Genomic DNA, 19,787 nt, shown 5'->3' on the forward strand with positions numbered 1-19,787 from the left:
TCAGGAATGCTTTTGCTTGCTTTGACGAAGAAGCAACAGGTATGTGGTGGATAGTCAGCTGCTTTGGGGGATTGTATTTTTATGTTGTTTATTTGTATTTCTAATTAGTAGGCTGACTTTTGCACCTTTGTAAATGAAGTATTCCACTGTAATCTAGATGGCATCATCTGCCACATAGGAGAACTTGACTTAGTAATAAGTGAGAGTGAAAGCTGTCTGGCTGCTCTGGCTGCACGCTGAGAACTAGTAGTGACATTCTTCTGTGGGGCTTTTAATTAGGCAGCGTGCATGCTCCTCAGCACAAAATACAATGCATTTGCTCAAAGAAGATAAGAAATTCAAATCAGTAAGCTGTGATTTTTCTGTGGCACTGAACAGGGAGTAGATGTGAAATCTGTATTACAACTGAGTTTGTCCCCCCCCTGCAGTAGATACATCTGAATCTTTCGTGTATTTAATACTTGAAGACAAACTGTCCAGGGTACATAAACTCTTTCTTCTGACCCCTCATCTTGCCTAGTGTGCGTTAGGCTTTGATGACAAATACCATGTGTCACGCCATCACGCCCAGCTCAGTCCTTTTAAAGACGCAGCAAGGGCTGTAGCCGTGGTGATCTGCAGAGATAAACAGGGTGGGGCCAGAAGGCAGAAATGACATTGAATTGACTTGCGTAGCAAGGAAGGGGGAGGGAAAAAATGCAGAGCTCAGTTTTACTTTATCAGACTTTCAAGGTTGTGTCTGCAATCATCGAGTTTGGGCTTTTATTTATTTACTAATGTAGGCTGAGGTTCTGCAGAACTGCGGAGAGACCAGGGATGGATCCTGAGGGCATTCTGTGCAACCACAGAGTATCAGGGCTGCCGTGCCAGTACACGCAGAAATCATGCGGTCACATCTGGAGTGCAAGATACACCTGTAACTTTTCTCACAGCTGCCTACCGAAATATTTCAATCTAATCTGTGGATGTGTGCTCTAGATTCTTTCAAAGGATATTATTCCGTTTCAAACAGCTATTTTCTGTCTGTGTATTTTTAGCACCTTTTGCCTTTTCAAAGTGCATCCCCTTCCTGCTGGGATGTAGGTAAACAGGCTTTCTGTTGGTAAGGCCTTTTCAAATGTTAATTGACTTCCTCCCTCTCAAGGGAAATCTCTTTACCATCTCCTAGAGAAGGAAGTTTTGTTAGTAGGTTAATTATTTTCTCGCCACAGGTAGTCTGACTCAATGTGCTACAGGGTTTTTTTGGGTGCACGAAAACAAGAGCCTGTGAATTAGGATATAAAGAAAATGATTGTGCTACCTGTTCTTTTAAACAGTGACCTTGTGTGTCTATGTAAATAATAAGTTACTAGTTCAGGCCCCCCATGTACTGCTAAGATTGATTTTTATCATCTTTAAACTCTTCACGATAAATGCTTTAGTTTAGTCCTAGGATAACTTGAAGATAATGATTCCACAGTACGTTTTATGTCTTGTGCCATCCTCAAATTTTAACCAGGAAACATGTTAGATATTTATGTTGTTTTATTGATTTTGAATGACAATAATCAAAATGCACTTTTAAAAATGAAGTGTAAGGTAGAACCCATGATATCTTTGCCTGTTACTCATTTTATACTCAGATTTGAACTTTCTTTTTATTTTTCCTTCTTTTCACTTAATAATCTCCACGTGTCTGTGTTACAGATCTGATTTTCTACTCGACATTAGTGTAGTTCTTTTGAAGGAGAATAATCCAAATGAGATCCTCTTGATGAAGATAAAGTAGTACTTGTTTTTACTTACTTTTCGTATATTGTCAGTCTAGTTGGGTATATTACTTCAGCATCACTGTCGCATAAACCAGTAGCACTGAAATTAGTATAAAAGCTTGTATCTGTCTTCTAAATTGGTGTAACTTTTGTCTGCTGTTTGACCCTGCGCTGTCATCTGTTTTGTGCTGCCTGCCAAAGGCTGCGTCTTAAATTTTGCTTAATTTATTATTCCCTGTCTATGTTGAAATTGTGTGTGAGATTGGTTTAGGGATAGTGGTTAGACTTTACGCCTGATAATCTGTGCTGCTAAAACTTTTAGCGTATGCCTAGTCTGGCAACCCAGTTCGGTGCTTAAACACTCAGACAAAAGCGATTAAGTCCTCGAGGCTAAACTTGTCCCACGAAAGGCCTTGCATTCTTTGAATACTAATCCTTATGTCATCTCTCATCACTATTTGGTTTCTGTAGCACTACAGAAGGAAAAAGCCTAATGTATTTAGTTTGTTTTGTCTATGTCATGTCCTGTCGTGTCACCCCCTCCCCCTTTGCTCACACCTGCAAAGAGACAACTGCAAAATTTGACCCAATTAAGTAGGGCCTGGCTAATTGAACATTCCCTTCCTGATTTTAAATGATAACATTGCTGTTAGCCTTCTTCATTTGGAGTCATTAATCATGGACTTGTCTGCACTAGGATATGATGCTGTTTCAATTAGCATATGTTGTAACATGTGTTTGTTGTGTTTTTCAGTGTTTTTTTCCACCTTCCCTGCAGCATAGACCATCCCCAGGGTAATTTGTCATGCTCATTGACTGCCTTTTGGTTCCCTGATTTCCTTCTTGGTTTTCTCTCTAATGAACTCTGTATGCTTAAGTTATACAGCTCTCTTTTCAAAGCAGAACTCTTTATATATATATATATATATATAAATCACATCCTAACTAACTCTACATCAATCACTGTTGGTGTCTGCTTACGATTTCCAGCTGCTCTGCTCAGTAAAAAAATACTATTTGGAACATACTTCTACCTCCATTCTGTTGCTGATATTTCTCCAACTCGAGTTCAGTAAGATTTCTTTCTCAAAGGAAGCAACTATTGTGCATGTAAAGGCATGATAGGTGTTACTTCAACATCAAACAGTTCCTGCATTCTCACGTCTGTGTCTATTTTGCACATTCCTTTTTTAATCTCTAAACTTTCCTGGAATTATTTGGCAGCTGGTGGTTCTGCCCACCTATTGAAATTGAATTAACAGAGCTTTCTTTGCAGTAATAAAATACTCATCCACTCATTTTTATATCTTTGGTAGTTTCCTCTAAAATCTGCTAACCTTTTATCATTTAAAAACAATACCACATTGTACATCCTACTTCTTTTGACTAGTTTTTCTGCCTCTACCTCTCCACAGTAAACATTCTTCCTCCTTCCTGAGTTAACTTGCTCTATCCTGTCTGGGAGTCTGTTCTGTTAGGAACTTCCCCTGGACGCTTGCCAGCAGTTCACTGCATCCACGTAAACCCTCCAGCAACGGCGCTGTGCAGCAGTGAAGAGACAACCAGTGGTTATTTAGTCCCCACAGGGAACTCGTTTATAGAGGTTGCACAAATGTATCTAATTAAATCAAGAAAAATAGAATTCAATCAAGAGAAGTGCTTTTATAATGAAGGTTAGCAGTGACCATATTCCTAGCTCAGGATCGTGTCTTTTGACTTTGAGCTGCTGAAGATCAATATAAGGAAATAGTTATTATTAGATCACAGCAGACCAGGCCTTCTAAAAAAAATATGAAATGCATCAAAGTTCTCTCCCTCCCCTTTGCGTTCAAAGAATTTATTTACAATGCAGTTAAGGAAGTACTTTGGGCTTTTGGTGCAAATGCACATCTTACATGTTGTGTTAGCTAATTGCATGTCTGTTGGCAGGGCTGTCGTACATTCGTACATTCATCCTGCTGCTTTTGAAGGCTCGCTAAGAAACAACTTCCCTTTTGTGTTCCTCTATATATCACCCTGTAGGGTTTATTCAAGAGGACTACCTGCGAGAGCTGCTGACGACAATGGGAGACAGGTTCACAGATGAGGAGGTAGATGAGCTCTACAGAGAGGCACCGATCGACAAGAAGGGGAATTTCAACTACATTGAGTTCACGCGCATCCTTAAACACGGAGCAAAAGACAAGGATGACTGAGCAAATCCCTGGATACCTAAAGATAGCGCTTTTTTCCTCTTCCTCTGGATCTGCTTTTTTTCTCTTTTCTTGTTGGGACCTTTTGAATACATTTTTAGTATTTCAGCTTTTGCCTCTGTGTACTCTGGGGCTGCTCAGGCACACCTGCACCTTTGCAGTAAGACTGGAAATGGGCAGGGAGAAGGAAAGCTTAGAGTGGCAGAGGCTTAGGAACAGAGATCAGTGATTTGGGAGGCACAGGTAAAAATGTCAGTGTTACTCAGCTAGATTTCTGCAGTTATGGTAATTTTTTTCAAATAAAACACTGCTATATTAAGTATGTCATTAAACATTTTCATGCTAGAAGTGGACTGTTTATCTAATCATATCTGTAAATATTTTTGCAGCTGTATACAGCCATGTTATCTATTTTTGCCTTAAAAATGAGTCATAAGTCACTGAAGCATACTGATTTTGTACTTCAGTGACCGAGTACTTCAATTCTCAGTGACTGAGTACTTCACTTCCTACTGTAAGCACACATGATGAAGAAATTCCCATCCTTCAAATTCTAGTCCATTGTAAATTAATGACTTTTGTCTTAGACTTGCACATTAACTTGTTAAAATCCTATGGGTGTAATTGAGGAGGTATTTTACCATCTTAACTCCTCCATTTCTTGACACTGAGTACAATTATTAATACTGCTTTTTAACCTTACATGGTTCATTCTAGTGCTTTCTTTAAAATAATAAAAGAAATCTGTGTATGAGCCAAGTGTTTGAGTGATGCCTTTTACCAGATCTCAGCACTAACAATACAGAATTCTTTGTATTTCATTGCAACCATTTTTTTCTTTCTTCCTATCTTCTCTCAAAACACAGTGGGAATGAGACTGGAGGAAGAAGGAAGGTGTGCTGCCTCGGTGCTGATTGTTTTCTATCTGAAAATTCATTCTTGCAATCCAAATGAAACAATATACAATGTATTTTGAGAGCTTCTGCTGTCTATAGTGCTTTGGGTGTGTGAGGAGAAGGCATTCCTTCCTGTTCCATTTCTCATCATTATATCCTCTAGTTCGTGTGGTATGGAACGCGTGGCAGATGCAGATCTGATTCAACACTCTTGAAGCATCTTCAGCATAATTTGAATACCTGTGGTTTTTTTTGTGGAGAGAAATGGGAGAAATGGTGATCCAAGTTGCTTCCATCACTTGTAGGAATTACAGTGCTACCCCTTCGGAATTCAGGTTACAAAATCCTGAACTGTCTTTTGGCTGGGAGTGTTTTGCTCTTTCTTGGTAGGCTGCTTTCGTAAACTGCATTTCAACAGAGGCCAATGACGGTGTTAGAGATACACAGTGCTTCATGAATAACCTACCAGCACTCCTGAGAAGGGCGATGCCGTAAAAGCCATTCACCTTTTAGCTTATCCTGAGGAAACCGTGAATGTAAAAGGTTTGATGGAAATGCTGTTCCACAGCATGTTTGATACATTATGGCTTACTAAGGATATTTACTCGTCCAGTTCCAAACACAATTCCAACACAGTAAGTGCTGTTAGGAAATGTCTGTTGGCATTATAAAGCCATACGAAAGTGTGTTTACGTATGTATGTTCTTGCAGTAAATACTTCCAGAACTAGTCAAAACTCTCAAACCAGCAGGAATTTTAAGTGGGATTAGATGGTATGGTGATTTAAATGATTGCTCTTTGCTAGCGCTCTTGGTCATGTTAAATGGTGGTACTCAGACCCATAACGCAAGAAGAATGTTGTAGAAACCACCACTCATTTGTTAAACTGTTTTTCTGTAGATAGTTTAAAAAGTAAGAATTACCATGTCCTTGATGCAGGGTGTAAAGGGGCATGTAAAATGCTATGATATGTGACCTTCTTGTAGTTTTTATGAAAGTAACTGTGTAAATTTGCAAATGGGTGGGTTTATTTTCATCTAAACCATAATTTATTACCACTCTATCATCTTTTAATATCTGAGCTATGACCTGGAATTAGTGTGGTGTTCAGCGTGTTACTGCATCATGAAATGTGCTGACTGTGTTCTGTCTGGGACAAGCCGTGCTTTTTGATATTTATTGATTTGTACGGAGATGAGAGTGCTGGGAATCCTCCTCCTCTGTGGGTATGGCAGAGGTATGCTCATTTTCCCAGATATTTTTTAATGGCTCTTGCTGCCTGTCAAAACTCTGGTGCATCTCCTCTACCTTCACAAAAGAATGGGACCTATCTGGACACATAAAGCACCGCAGGACGCTAACTGCAGGCCTGTAAGGAAAGAAATATGGAAGACACTGAAAACAGAGGGAGTTGGGGGGAGGGGGGGAAGGGCTCAAAACACCAGAGAAGATGTAAGAAGAAATCTTATGCTTCGATAATAAACGTTCTCGTAGCTGCTGCTTTATTTTTCTGAAAGCATGTATGTATTTTGAAGGGGCAGATTATTTATATATATATGTATATGCTGGTGTACCGCAGCCCAGCAGCTGGGAGCAGCCCCCTGTGCCCCAGGGATGCCGCCGGGATCCCCGGGTTGCTCCTCCCGGAGTCGGGGCCAGGAGCCGCAGCCATCGGCAGGTGGCAGTGCAGCCCCAGCACCGGGTTAGCGGAAGGGCAGACGGCTCCCGATGCGAGTGTGGGTTTTTTTATTGGTTGGGGTTTTGTTTGTTGAGTCCCGAAGAGCTTGTTTGATGCAGAGGAAAATAGAGTCGGTTCCCACAGAAGCTGTCACAGCCAGGACTAGTGCTGCTGGGCTTTTCCATGTTACATCTTCTGTAGGCACTGAATTTTGGCTCTTTCATCAAATTTATTCATTGCAGAGAAGAGTGAAATGAGATGTTGTCAAGCCGTTGTATGTACAAACACGTGGTCTATGTTTGAAAAAGACTGCTTTTCATGTGTACTTAGGGTCACCTGTCGTAACTAAACCCAGGCACAATGCTTGGGCATTGCTCAGTTGAGCATCTCTGCAAGTGCCCGTGCTGTTCTGCAAGATTAGCTTTGCAAGTCTACCCCAAATTCAAATTTATTTGCGTGCATAATATTGTTTACATACGGAAGACTAAAGTCTGTGATATAAACTATGCTACTGAGACTTAGAGTGAGGCAACTGGTGTTTCTCTATAGCAATAAGCACCAACTGTTAAGCCCTGGATCTTGCTTCACGGGCCTAGGATTCTGCTGCTGCAAAGCAACATCAATATTCCGCTTGGTTTGGGGATGATGGACTGTAAATCACCAGTGCTATTGTTTTTAGCCTCGCCTTTAAAAGAGTCTGTGTTTTACCGTCTCAAGTTTTATGGCACTTAACTGCTCTGATAAAGCACGTCCCAGAGCCTGATAAAACGAGCTTTTGGTGGGTAATTCAGGCACCTGGAGTTTCTCTGGCACATTTTAACCCCCCCCAGTTATCCCTGATGCAGCAGTCCCTGTCTGTCTGGAATCAGTAACTGGTTATATGGAGTACCTGTAGTCTTCAGCCCTAGCAAAATCAGTCTCAGTAAGAGCCAGGCAGAATCTCAAAGTATTCTTTCTTACTGAAAGGGATCAAGAGAACATAAAGGTGTTTATGTCTTTCTTCATCTTTTTTTGTTAATTCAGGTGGTTTGTAGCTAGGCCACTTAAGTTGAGGGCTAGAAGAATGTGGCCTTGAATCCTCTCAGCTAGAAGAGAGAATTAAAACTAGGTCCACAACATTCAGGCTGAATGTTAAACCACTGAACAATTAAATAAGGGAGGGTGGAACCATCACAAGCTGTGTTTCTTATTGTGCTTTTTTTTTTTTTTTTTGTTTTTTTTTTTTGCAATGAAGGAGTTTAGGCAATGATCCCAGCAGAAGGGAAGGGATTACAGAGATCAATTCTACCTGAAGACAGACTTTTTCCTGCTCTCCAAGGTGAAGTTCCCAAAAGGTATGATTCATAAGTGGGGCTGGTGTGCTTGTTTCCTGTGGTTGCACAGGCAACGGAGCTGAACCTTAAATGAGTTGAAGCTTATAAACCGTTTCCTCTCCAGGACTGTTTGTGAGAAGCAGAGCCTCACCAGGGAACCGGCTCACACATCCTGTATCTGGCCTAACACCCCCACACACTCCCCATGAATGTAACAGCTCCTAAAGGTTGTCACTGACCTTACTCTGCCTTAGTTGGGCACTCTAAGCTGCTGTGCCTCAGCTCCTGACTATCCTTGAGCAACTCAGCTGCCTGTGGACCAGGGGCAGTAATTTTGTAAGCTGTCCATAGCTGTGCTGTCCCTGCTTGTGAATTATAGCCTTAACTCCTCTAGAAAGAGCCATAGTGGCTCTTTGCCTTCCCTTCAGTATTTCTTGATGAGACTCAGCAGATCCTTACTCAGTATGCTTGTTTTATTAGGTACTAATTTTAGTGCCGAACTCCCCTAGACAGGGAGGGAGAAGCATCTGTCAGGCTGGCAGGCAAAGTCCAAGTGATGTCAGGCATTCTTCCCTGTCATCCAGCTACCAAGCAGCGGGTATTTAGTACGACAACATCCAGATGTCACATAGAATCATGACTGGCCTAAAAAGCACGAGAGTCCTAAGAGAATTCACATCATCAGGGTGATTGAATCTAAATACTAGGCACTTGGGATGACCTTTGCGGACTATCTCCTACGGGTAGGCATGGTTCGGAGTGCTATTCAAATCACCTCAGCTGACTGCTGACTCATCTCTGGTTCCACTCTCTGCATCCCATTGCTTGAGCATAAGAATTGGTTTAGTAGCACTCATTAGCTGTGAAAGGCAAACCTAACTATAATTTCTATATAATCCTCGTGAGATCAGAAGTGTCACATAAAACGAGTATGTAAAACTGTATTAAAAAGGGAAAAAAAAAAAAAAAAGTATTCACACAACTTTAACAGGGATGCATACCAGTCCCAGCAGGCTTCTTTCAATGAGTAGATGAGAGCTGCAAATTAAAGATACTTGCAGCTGGGAACTTCCTTTTCAAATAACTGCAGGTCACTGTGACATTTGAAATGGTTGCAAAAAGCTACAAAGAGCCCACAGTCATTGCATGTTCTCCCCCAACACACACACACACAATAGTTCCTTGAGCAATCGGCACAGCTTTATGCCCCACAGCCATAGCAAGTTTCAGAGCTCTGGGACTGGAGTCAGGTGAAAGGGGAGTTGACAAGTTTCATGTTAGCAAAATAAACTTGTGAACCTCGTGATACATTTTTGGAAGAGAATTACGTAGAACAGAGCTACTTGTAGTTAGTGCTTGCCTGTTTCTTTTACTGATTTAATGGATAAGGTATTTTCTATTTATTAGAACTTGAGCCATATGCTGTGCAAAACAATTTGTAAGATTAACTGTTATTACTATTCTGTAGGCAAAAAGGGGAACTTGGTCTGAATCTAAACCCTTGTACTTTGCCTGTTGCCCTCCTGTGCTAATTACAAGAAAAATAAAAAGGTAGTGATGCTGTCTTCAATTGTCAGAAGACAGCATTTCTTTTGGATTTTCTCTGACTTTTTTGTAATGAGTTGGGCATAATCTTAGAATTTAACTACAATAACTAGCTTCTGTGCTGTAACAAGTATAGGTGAGTAAACTGTATGTCTTTCTGGTGTTTAGGACCCGAGGGAACGGCATGGAGCTGGGATAGGGGAGGGTCAGGCTCGGTCAGGAAAAGGTTCTTCACCCAGAGGGTGGTCGGGCACTGGGACAGGCTGCCCAGGTCACAGCACTGAGCTGCCAGAGTTCAAGAAGTGTTTGGACAACGCTCTCTGACACATGGTCTGATTTTGGGGTGGTCCTGTGTGGAGTCAGGAGTTGGACTCAATGGTCCTCGTGGGTCCCTTCCAGCTCGGGATATTCTGTGATTCTATAGTTTGTTATCAGTGCTTTTTAGCACATCTATCTCATGGCCTCTTTGTCTACGTGAGGCAGAGGACAGCAGCAGCACTGTTTACAACTGTATTTGAGGATGACCTACCACATGCAGACCTAAGAGGAAGGAGGACTCATCAAACTCATATAAAAGGATGAGTAAGGAATACACTGCAAAAACACAGAATTCTGATTCACTTACTGGAAGATGACTGTGGGCAACCTGTACCTCAAAAGAGGGGGATAAAATCCAAAAATGAAGTGCTAGTTATAAGCATGTGATTAGCAGAAGCTATACATAGTAGAAGCTACAGCAGAACTTGGAGGCAAGCTGCAATATGGATGGGATAGCAATCAGAAGACAGTGATGAGAGTTTGAGGAAGTACTTACTTAGTCTTTACTCAGTTCCTGTTGCAATACAAGCAGCCTGCTGCCCTTGAAATTTTCTGCCCCAAGCTCTGCATGCAGAATTTAGGCAAGTGAGTAGCTGTCTGAATAAACTAAAGATTAAAATACCAGAAAGAGGAGAGAAGCTAAGGGCTGAGGCACTGAAGTATTTCCTCATACAGCTGGTCAGAGAAATGACTCCAGTCAAATCCCAGTAGCCAGCCTTCTCTAAAAGCTGGACACCAATGCTTTGTCAACTGTTTAGGTAGCCCCTTACTTCAGCAACCTAAAGCAGCTCTTCTAGGCTTCTGTTTCAGAATCTCTGTTATATCCCTACTCCCTGGCATTTCTGCCCTTCTTGCAAGCACTTAAATGCCTTATGTCAGTGGCCTGCATCCATTCTGTTGAAAGCTTTACACATGCCTAGGGGTTGAGGCCCACAAGCAAGAAAGGCATTCCCTTCCCTACTTTGTGTACCGCACCTTGGGCCTCACCTTGAGATAAGATTCAAAGCAGCTAATTAGCTGTAGGGCAGGCTTTGCAAATTTCAGTGAATAAAAATTCAAGCACTTCCAGCATTAAGGAATAGTTTAATGGCAGCTTTGAAAACACTGGCAGTATCTAAATGTTGTGTCAGTACCTCCGACATCTAAAGCTGCTGGCTGAAAGATCAAATCAGATTCTTGTGCACATCTGGGGATGCACAACAACAGGGCAACACATGACAAAAAAAAAAACATGACATTTGGAGGCAGTAGGTAAGTGTGCTAGGAAAACTACTCTGGCTGATGTTCTCATTAGCGAGTCCTGGAAGATCTCATCCTATGCCAGATTTTCAAGGCCTCTTCCACCACCAATCTCAATTATTGCTAACAAAGAACAAATATGAAACAAGGGGGTGCTAGCTGCTTATTTTCACAACTGTATTCTAGACTCAGATACTTTACACCTATGTGACTGAATCTGGATTATTCTTACCTGTGATAGATTTAGTGCTCGCACACACCCTTGGCAGGAATGTTGTTACCTAGTGGTGGTTTTAAAAGTGACTATAAAAGCAAGGAAAGCATCTGGGAGATGCTATTATGAACAGGTCAGGGTGTGTTTATTTTAGTTATTTCTTCTCCTCCTAATCCCTCTATGCCTCCCGTAAGCCTATTCATGGGCTTTCTTTCAACAGGTAAATTGTACTGAATTTAGTAAGCATCACTTCAAGAGACCTTTTCAGCAACATTATGTAAAATTCCAGTACATTATCTTTACACGCTGACACGTAATTCTGTCTAACTTCCTGAGTGTTCTCATGCTTTTTTGCTTTTACATTTTTTTAAGACACAGTTGGTTTGAGTTTCAGCCTCTATAGTATATATAGTATAGTATCAATAGTAGTACATTATTAACTTTCCTATACAATTTGCTTCGTTTTATCTCTGTGGCAGTTGAAATTTCTATTTGGTGAATCTCCTTGCATTTATCTGCTGCATGTGGCTGACGTCAGACACCTGTGGTATCTGGGCATGTTCTTACACAATCCACAAAGGCTTGTTTCAAGCTTTTGTCACTAGAAGCTACAGCGAAAAGGACTCTATAAAATCTGTTCAGAACAGTAGCTGGTTGGGGTAGTGGGGTGAAAAGTTTTATCCGTGGAAATAAAAGCAATGTGGCATGGAGGTATTTGTAACATGGGTTCATTTTAATGAATCTTAGCCACTTAGTTGACTAAAGACATTAAACTGGTCTTTCCCAAAAGTAAGTAATTAAGTTTCAACACGGAGAATTAAATTGCTTAAGATTGTTACACAGTTATCTGAACAATACTTCTACTGTCTTGTTGCTTTTATTGCTTTTTTTGCCCCTGGCATTTTGTATGTAATAATCCAGACACCATGAGACATATTTATTAAATACGTTGGGGCCCTTTGCACAGTACAATCTTGTTTTATATAATTTTATACAATACACTATTACTGTAGCCAAGTAATAAATAAGAGCAGAGTTAAGATCAAAACTTTGGGCAAAGACAGTATTCCATACTCAAAAGCAGTTTGGACCCCCAAAATAAGCTACATTTTTTGTTGGGAGAGAGATGTAGACTCAGGAGGTGACTTTAGGAGATATTTTGCTCTTGGGCTGAGCATAGTTCCTCTTACTGTGCTGTGAAAAGTTAGCTGAAGAGCAACTTCCGTGCCAATGCTCAGAGTACTCTCAGGCTGTGAGCTCCTCAGTGAGGTGACTGGTCTCACTCTGTGTTTGTACAGTGTCTAACAGGGAACGTGGGGGCTCTAGAAGATGCAGTGCCTCATGGCATTTCCATAATAAATGTAATAAGCACTTTCTCAGTAGAGGTGATAAATGCTATGTTTGAACAGCTTCCACTTCTAATTCATCAGAACATCATTTCCTCTTATGTCTCTGCAAGGGCTGATTTAACAGCTTTCTGTTAGCACTAGTCTAGATAACAAGTGGCAAACAAAATACTCCAAGGCTGCCTCTTTTCTTATCCCGCAGCCTAATAACAAAAGGAGACGATGATTGTACCTTATTTGCTAACTATACACAGTGCTTTATCTTGCATTTTGGCTTACATTGTCATCAATTTGCTTATCATCATTCTGTGACACTCCGCACAGCTCCTCCACGCAGCTCTTGGCTGCGGTACCTGGGCATGTATGATAAAAGAGCAAACGCGTGCGTTGGCACCTGTTGATCACTGATGGTAAGAGGGAAGATGTTCCTTTTGCCAGCCAGTGGCACACCAGATCTCCCAGCCACTATGGAGGTGCTATTACACATCATCTGGGTACCTTCACGCATCTGGCCACAGCCTCCAGGCAGCCAGGTGAGAGAGCCAGCATCCAGTCTTGGAAGCAATGTACTTTAGCAGCAGCAAAGCTTCCACATTTGCATGCTATGGGATTATAAGAATGCAGAACCCCTCCCTATAAAGTACCAGAAGGATTTTATTTCCATGTGGAAGTGCTGAAGTTTCTGCTGACCCTTCCCGGCATGCAAGAACAAGTAATCTAGCCACTAACCTCAGCAGTCCTGCCCAGCACACCGGTCTGTGCTCTGGTATTATCCGCAGGTCTAATGCTCCCTTAGAAACTTGATGTTGTATTTGGATGTCAGAAACTGTGGCTTAAACAAGTTCATCTCATGCAGCTTTTATTATACCTTGCTATTGCATGTGCAAAAGTAGCCCATTTTATGGTGGCGTCTTACTTGAATGGCCAGAACCAACGTGCCTGCAGCTCGAGCTGACTTGGTTAAACGTGTCAGCAGGCTACGACCTTCTATGCAGAGAAAGAGGAAACAACATCTGAAGCAGTTCCTAGAGCAGCACAAATTAGTTCGCCACTAAGAGCCCTCAGAGAGGTTCCCAGAAAGCCTCACGCTTAACTCAGGTAATTACAGCTGCAGGTGGCTATGTAAGTGTGAATCACATAGGTGAAAGCAGTGCTGAAATGTCAGCAAGCACGGTTTTAGATGCCTATGAACTGAGTCCAACTACGCTTTACTGACCGTAATGCCATGACATCCTTAAACCTTGCATCAACCGCTAGCTGGAGTACCGCGTGCTATTACCCTTTACAATACCTGGGATGGGGAGAAACTGTATTGGCCATATCCTAATCTATGTGCATTTAGGTAAATGCAGGACTCATAGAAGTTGGACAGGAGGCTAAGATTCATGGGCGTGCAAGGGAAAACACAAAGGGACAATATTGGTATGCCTGGCTCTGTAACTCAGAAGTTCATGAAGAATTTGTCACTGGGCTTCCTTAGTGTGAGGTCCAAGACAATTTGTGCATTTTCTTCAAAGCAAAGACTCCCTTAGAAAAACCTAGGTATGCCTTCCCTCCTGTGAATTATCCTTGTAAAAGTGGGTTTGGAATTTTTTTCTCTTTTCATCTCTTGTTCTACTTTATATATACTGATTATTGGCATTTTTTCTTGTCAACTCAAGTAAGAGGTTTCCCTTTCTAGCATAATTGACAGACATCGGTTTCATTTTTACGTACAAAATGCTACATTTTTATCGGATATAGCACTAGTGAATTTCAGACCCAAGCTGGATGATGACACTTCGTATACCACGTTAATCCATGATGGCAACTCCTAGAAGAGGGTCTGATTTATTAAGGATTACTGCAATTTAAATACATCCTACTTCAAAGAATAAATTGTTCTCATTTGTGAGGGTCTGGCATATGAACAGATGTTATGATTCTGTGGACAGAGACTGACATAAATGGAAAGGAACTCTTAACAGTTCCTCTTCTTAAACTCCAAGCTGGTTATCCAGAGGTCATGGCAAACAAGCCCCAGTTAAATGGGACAACCCAGGAGGACAGGAATGCAAAATTTGATGTGTTGATACCAAATTATCCCAGGTATAAAAAACTACATTTTTCTTTTTCTCCCTCTCTTTTTTTAATGTAAGGCAACTGTTCTATCTGGAGTTAATGGGAAGGCAGAGTTAAGGTGGTTGTTCCCTGATTTTCTTTTGATTAGTTTGGATACCATGTTCTGGAAGGACATTGGGAAGGAAAGAGGCTGTTGACAATTTCCACTTCGGTCTAGAATTCTAGCCCATGAATTTCTCTGGGTTTTGAGAACACACAGGCAAAGGGGGCTTGACTGAAAATTGCTCTTTCCTGCCTCTTGTCTACTCTCGCCTCCACTATACCACCAGTGGAGTGTAAGTGCAACCCTCATCACAGGTTCATGTGAGAGCTGCTGAGCCTGAGGCGTGGTGCAGGCAAGGGAAGGATTCCTTCACCACAGAACTCAGGAAGTAACTGCAGATCAAAACTTCCCAGCTGGGGAAAGGTTACAGGGCACATCTGGACCTGCCATTCCTGGTAGAGCAACTGAAATGTACAGGTATTATGCATTCCTTCTCTTGACCTCTTCAAACAGTCCTTAAACATTCAACAGAAGGATAGCCAAAGGCCTATACAGCAGGTATAGCCTAGGCCTACACGTGGAAGGAAAACTATGGAAGAGCTCCTCCGATTCCCAGAATGACCTCCAGCGCCAAAGCACCTGAAGCAGTGTTTCAAGCTTTAAGGTCAACTTAGAGGACTAGCATTTGTCAAGACTAAGTAACTTGAAAAGGTGGTGGTAGAGGGGGACATAGGGACACACCAAATCCTATCCCCTGCTTCTGCTCAGGTTAGCGTCAAACCCAGCCCTCAGACACCACTCTTGACAATTTGCAGCCCCAGAAGTTAGTTATGCCACAGCCCAAACGTACCAACGTGCAGGGCTGCATGACTTTAAATCATGCTATGGCTCCATGCGAGGATTTTCCCTGCCCTCAGCATCCCCGGCAGAGTGCCTCTCTGTTAGAGGATTAATTTGAGACAGAGCGCCCTTCAGTGCACTCCCATTGTACAGGCCTGCCACAAAAGAGAATTAGAGAGCAATGGTGGAGCACTGGGTGGAAGGGGGATGTACAAGTGGCTGCATGAGTGAAGTCACGCAGTCACGCTGTTCAGTTTTTTCAGATGTGGTGCTTAAGGTTTGTAACACTGCAGCAAGTTGTGGAGCAACGTCCGTGTTTTTAGAGCTTGCTGTGGGAGAACTCATCTGTCCCCACTCCAGATCCTGGCAGAAGTAGCATGGGTATGGCAAGTCATGAAAGTAAACTAGTTCTGGCTCCAGATTTGTCATTCCATTGGTGGCAAGGCATTGATCCAGCATTTTATTCTCTGATGTATGTCTGTGTTATGCAACAGGCAGGCTTGTTCGCAATTCTCCTTAAGTTCCTTGGAGTCAGTACTCTGAGCCTATTACACAGCCCAGATACGTCTGTTTTCAGCTAACCCAGACAGCCCTCTGCTATCTGCTGTGTCCCAAGACGCCCTGATACCAGCTTTGGTGCTGTGCACTAAGCATGTTCCTGTGCTGCACTCCAAACCTCTCTCTTCTCAGCGTCCTAAGCCAATTTCAGTGATGTCTGTGCCATATTCCAAGCCCTTCTTGTCCCAGTTTCTTATCTGTGCTCTGTGAATACACAAAATAGCACACGATAATCTGCTCAGAATATATGTAGCCAGAATATATGTAAGTGAAATGCCTTTTGGTGCAAGCTGACAGGATCGCAGAGGAGAAAGAACTAAGACCAAACATTACAGCGTGGTACAAAGTTTCTGGGCTACCATGGAAAAGAAGCCACGGTAAAAAAAGGGAATCACTACAGACTGTGGGAAGTAGGTATCTTATCTGAACAGGAAAGCAAAGCAGATGCCTGCAGAACTAGCATATTAGCAATACACAAGTACACAAGGCAGTACCAAGTTCAAGAACATACAAAAACTATCAAGAGAAAGGAAAACATTAGTAATACTTCAATTAGTTACCTCCTGAGAAAGATTATTAAAAGTTAAAATTAGTTTCAAATGTATCTGGTGAAAAACCTAAAAAGATTAAACAAAGGTGCTTTCATGAGTTCTTTGCTGAAAAAGGAGCTTTTGAGATTGAACAGGAAGCAGTTAGAGTGTCAACATGAAAGGAACGATTGATCAGGCGAGTGCAGAGGGGCTCCTGCAAAAAGAGCTAGCTCAGGAAATCTGTGTGATAGGCAACAATAATAATAATGAACAGCCCCAACTAAATGTTATGGGGGGGGGGGTTCTTCTGTGATCAGAAGGCATAGGAACCGACTGGTGTACGTCAGGAAGAGTGTAAGTTGCTGGGGGGGTTGAAAGGAGGAGATAATTTAGATTAATACAAGGATCAAAATTATTTGTATGTGGCTAAGGAGAAAGACCGAACGGGAAAGACAAACTGAGTGGAGAGATGAGAGTTACTGGTATTTAAAAGGGAACCACGGTTCTTAGTGTCTTCTGATAGCAGTGAACAACAGAAATTAGCGTGCTGCTGAGAGCACTGCAGGATAGCATGGCATCAGCACATTTGACAGATGAGGAAAGCTATTGTTTTTGTCTTTTCCACTTGAGAATCCCAAATTACTTTTTATACTGCCATATCTTCAGGCCTGGAAAAAGTTCCTGGTCTTGAAAGGAGATACCAATGGGCCAAACATAATTGTTCACGTTCATAACGGCTAGAGCGGAGAGGTTAGCAAGAGATGCACAAAACAGTGAAGCCTAGCTAAACAGGAACAGTATGCTTAGAAGGGCACTAGCTGGTTATTTTCTGAGTGGTGAAATGATGGACAAAGTACCCACACAGAACAAAGGAGCATCAAGCAGTGTAAGCCCAAGACCAGTCTTGGGAAAAAAGAAATCACAAGAATCATGCCCAGTGAGAGAAAGAACAGAACTAACTAAACGGAGTATAATCCGAGTGAGACAAAAGAAACCACAAAGGAAAAGTCAGATCAAAACACATGCCAGTTCTGCTGATTTGCTTCACTGAAGAGCTTACTTAATACTTCACATGGAAATCAAGAATATGCAGTTACTCCGCTCCTCTGTGGTGAGTTTTAAGAATGTAGCCCCAGAATTCCAACAGCCATTTTAAAGCAAAAGTGGGCAACTTCCTGGAAACCAGAAGTCTTGGTGTCCATACAGCTACCACAATCCATTCACACACATATACAACTGACGTGCACAAAAAACAGTGGAACACCATCACTGAGTTAAAATTGTATTAGGTCTTCTGCTCCTCCAACCTCTTTTTCTGCCTAGAAAATAGGTGTATAAATAAAGTCTTCTATTTTCTGATCAGCAAAGTGCTTCCTTATTCTGCTGCCCCCAGGACAGATGATGGAGCATGGGAAAACTAAAAGCAGAAGGCAGAGGTGTGTGTGTAGGGGTTGTCAACCGACAGGTGCCACCAAATGAGGAAGAAGAGGTATGGATGGGAGGGCAGCCTGTGGAGCTCATGGGCTGACCAACAGCAGTGGCTGCGCAGGGACTGGTCCTCGAGAGGGAAAAGCCACTAGGAATGGCATGTGGGCTATGGCCAGTACAGGAGGGCTGGGAACCAGCTGGAAAATGCAGCAACTGGTGTGAGAAAAGGTGACAGACCTATCAAGCAGGGGCTGCACTGTCCTATTTCTAACGCCCTCTCTCTTTGCCTTGAATTTTCAGAGCCAGTTGTCATCGTTACTCATGCAGATTCCTTCTTACCTTGGAAGTGACCCTACAGATTTCAATTCAGACATTAACTGTACAGACAATGAATGTGTTACACAGAGCCTTTAAGGGTAAAAAACAATGTGCAGCATTAATATTTGCTACACAGAATAGTTCTTTGCATATGCATTTTGTTGCCAGATGCTGTGTGGCAACATCACTGAGTGACTAAGACCAGGACCTTGGGCTGGTTTGGATTGTTTTGCTGTCCTGCATGGGCTTTCAGAGGCAGAAAAACCCCTACCTCCAGTCAGGTCCTACAGCAGATGGCTGTCTACAGCTACTGAGTGAACGAGCACATCTTGGGAGGGGACAAACACTACTATGAGGGCAAATAACGCTCAAGGTGGCTAAGGGCCTAGATGACAAGTAGATCCAGTGGAGACACTGGGGTAGAAATCCTCCCACTTCCACAAAACACATAAAGTCCAGAACCTAGTAATACTGAGGTGGCACCCAGATGAGAATTAGGCACTGCCTATGAGCATTCATTTGCAATGGACCTGATGCAGTGGGACTTCAGCTCTTCCTCCCCTATGGCTGTTCAAATATTGGACCGAATGGGGTCTGTTGGCCCCCTGCTCCCTTCCACATTCCAGACAAGAACGAGGACTAATCCTAAGAGATGAGAAGTTACGTGGGCAGATACTGCTGCCCTTCAGAAAAAGGCAAAGAAGCTAAAAAGCCACACAGGGACTGAGATTGAAACTGAAGTTTCTGGCGCCATGCCCTTTGGAGGTCATAGAGCTCTTTTTGATTAGAAAGAAAAACATTGGAATTACATAAAAATATTTCTGGCAAGAACAGTGAAAAGACATGCTATGTGATGGATATGGTTTTGATTACACTTTGAAAGCTTGCCTGAATGTAGCAGTAGCAGCAAAACAGTTTGCTATTTAACCTATCCCCTTCCAAACTTAGAATAGGACTGTTCTGCTTGGCCACGTATTAAAATGACATGTCACTACTAGTTTAGTCACCTCCCAATGCTTCTCTCTTTACTTTTGACTTGCACATTAACATAACGATCGGTGCAAATAATCTTGATCAGTCACTCATGGCTCATCTCTTCCTGTCTATTCGAACTGTTTAGCCAGTATCTTTTCTCATTACAACCATCACTTTAACAGCAGAATGATATTTAATGTTACAGAAGTCCTTTAATGATGACTGATGAATGTGAGAAGAGAGAGGTTATTTTTGCAAGTGATCATTGCACGGTACTGCTGCTACAGAGTGCTCTGGGTGAAAATGAGTGCTGAAGTTATTTACAGACCTCCATTTCAAACTCTAACTTCATGTACTCAAGACATCCAATTTGTCATCTCAGTCCAAAGGAGAAATATCTTCCTTTTATTTAAAAATTATTTATATCTCAGACTGGAAATAGTTCATTGTTGTCACTGTTCCTGCTGTCCTTTAATCCATGGACATTGTGGAGGACATGCCAGAACAGAGCCTTCCTTAGAACAGCACTGATTTTGGTGCAG

At 42.1% G+C, this 19,787-nt stretch overlaps 1 protein-coding gene and 2 long non-coding RNA genes across 4 annotated transcripts in view; 2 read left to right on the forward strand and 1 right to left on the reverse strand.

Annotated features, from left to right (window-relative positions):
* The window catches only part of LOC118162289 (myosin regulatory light chain 2, smooth muscle minor isoform), a 9,699-nt gene extending 5,001 nt beyond the window's left edge, over positions 1 to 4,698 (forward strand). For both annotated transcript variants that reach the window (XM_035318369.1, XM_035318371.1), the window contains exon 4: positions 3,774 to 4,698. In XM_035318369.1, the coding sequence (XP_035174260.1) occupies positions 3,774 to 3,946 (173 nt within the window). In that variant the 3' untranslated portion in view covers positions 3,947 to 4,698. The remainder of the gene's footprint in view (positions 1 to 3,773) is intronic.
* A 1,704-nt stretch (positions 4,699 to 6,402) lies between these two features.
* LOC118162357 lies at positions 6,403 to 9,427 on the forward strand. Its single transcript, XR_004748411.1, has 2 exons — positions 6,403 to 7,851; positions 7,955 to 9,427. It is a non-coding gene; the product is annotated as an uncharacterized LOC118162357 (long non-coding RNA).
* Positions 9,428 to 10,370: 943 nt separating this feature from the next.
* LOC118162358 lies at positions 10,371 to 19,210 on the reverse strand. The gene is made up of 3 exons (XR_004748412.1): positions 19,199 to 19,210; positions 16,113 to 16,121; positions 10,371 to 10,508 (listed from the first exon to the last, which is right to left on the reverse strand). It is a non-coding gene; the product is annotated as an uncharacterized LOC118162358 (long non-coding RNA).
* Positions 19,211 to 19,787: the final 577 nt, after the last annotated feature.

Source organism: Oxyura jamaicensis, chromosome 2 (genome assembly GCF_011077185.1).
Source record: "Oxyura jamaicensis isolate SHBP4307 breed ruddy duck chromosome 2, BPBGC_Ojam_1.0, whole genome shotgun sequence".
NCBI lineage: Eukaryota > Metazoa > Chordata > Aves > Anseriformes > Anatidae > Oxyura > Oxyura jamaicensis.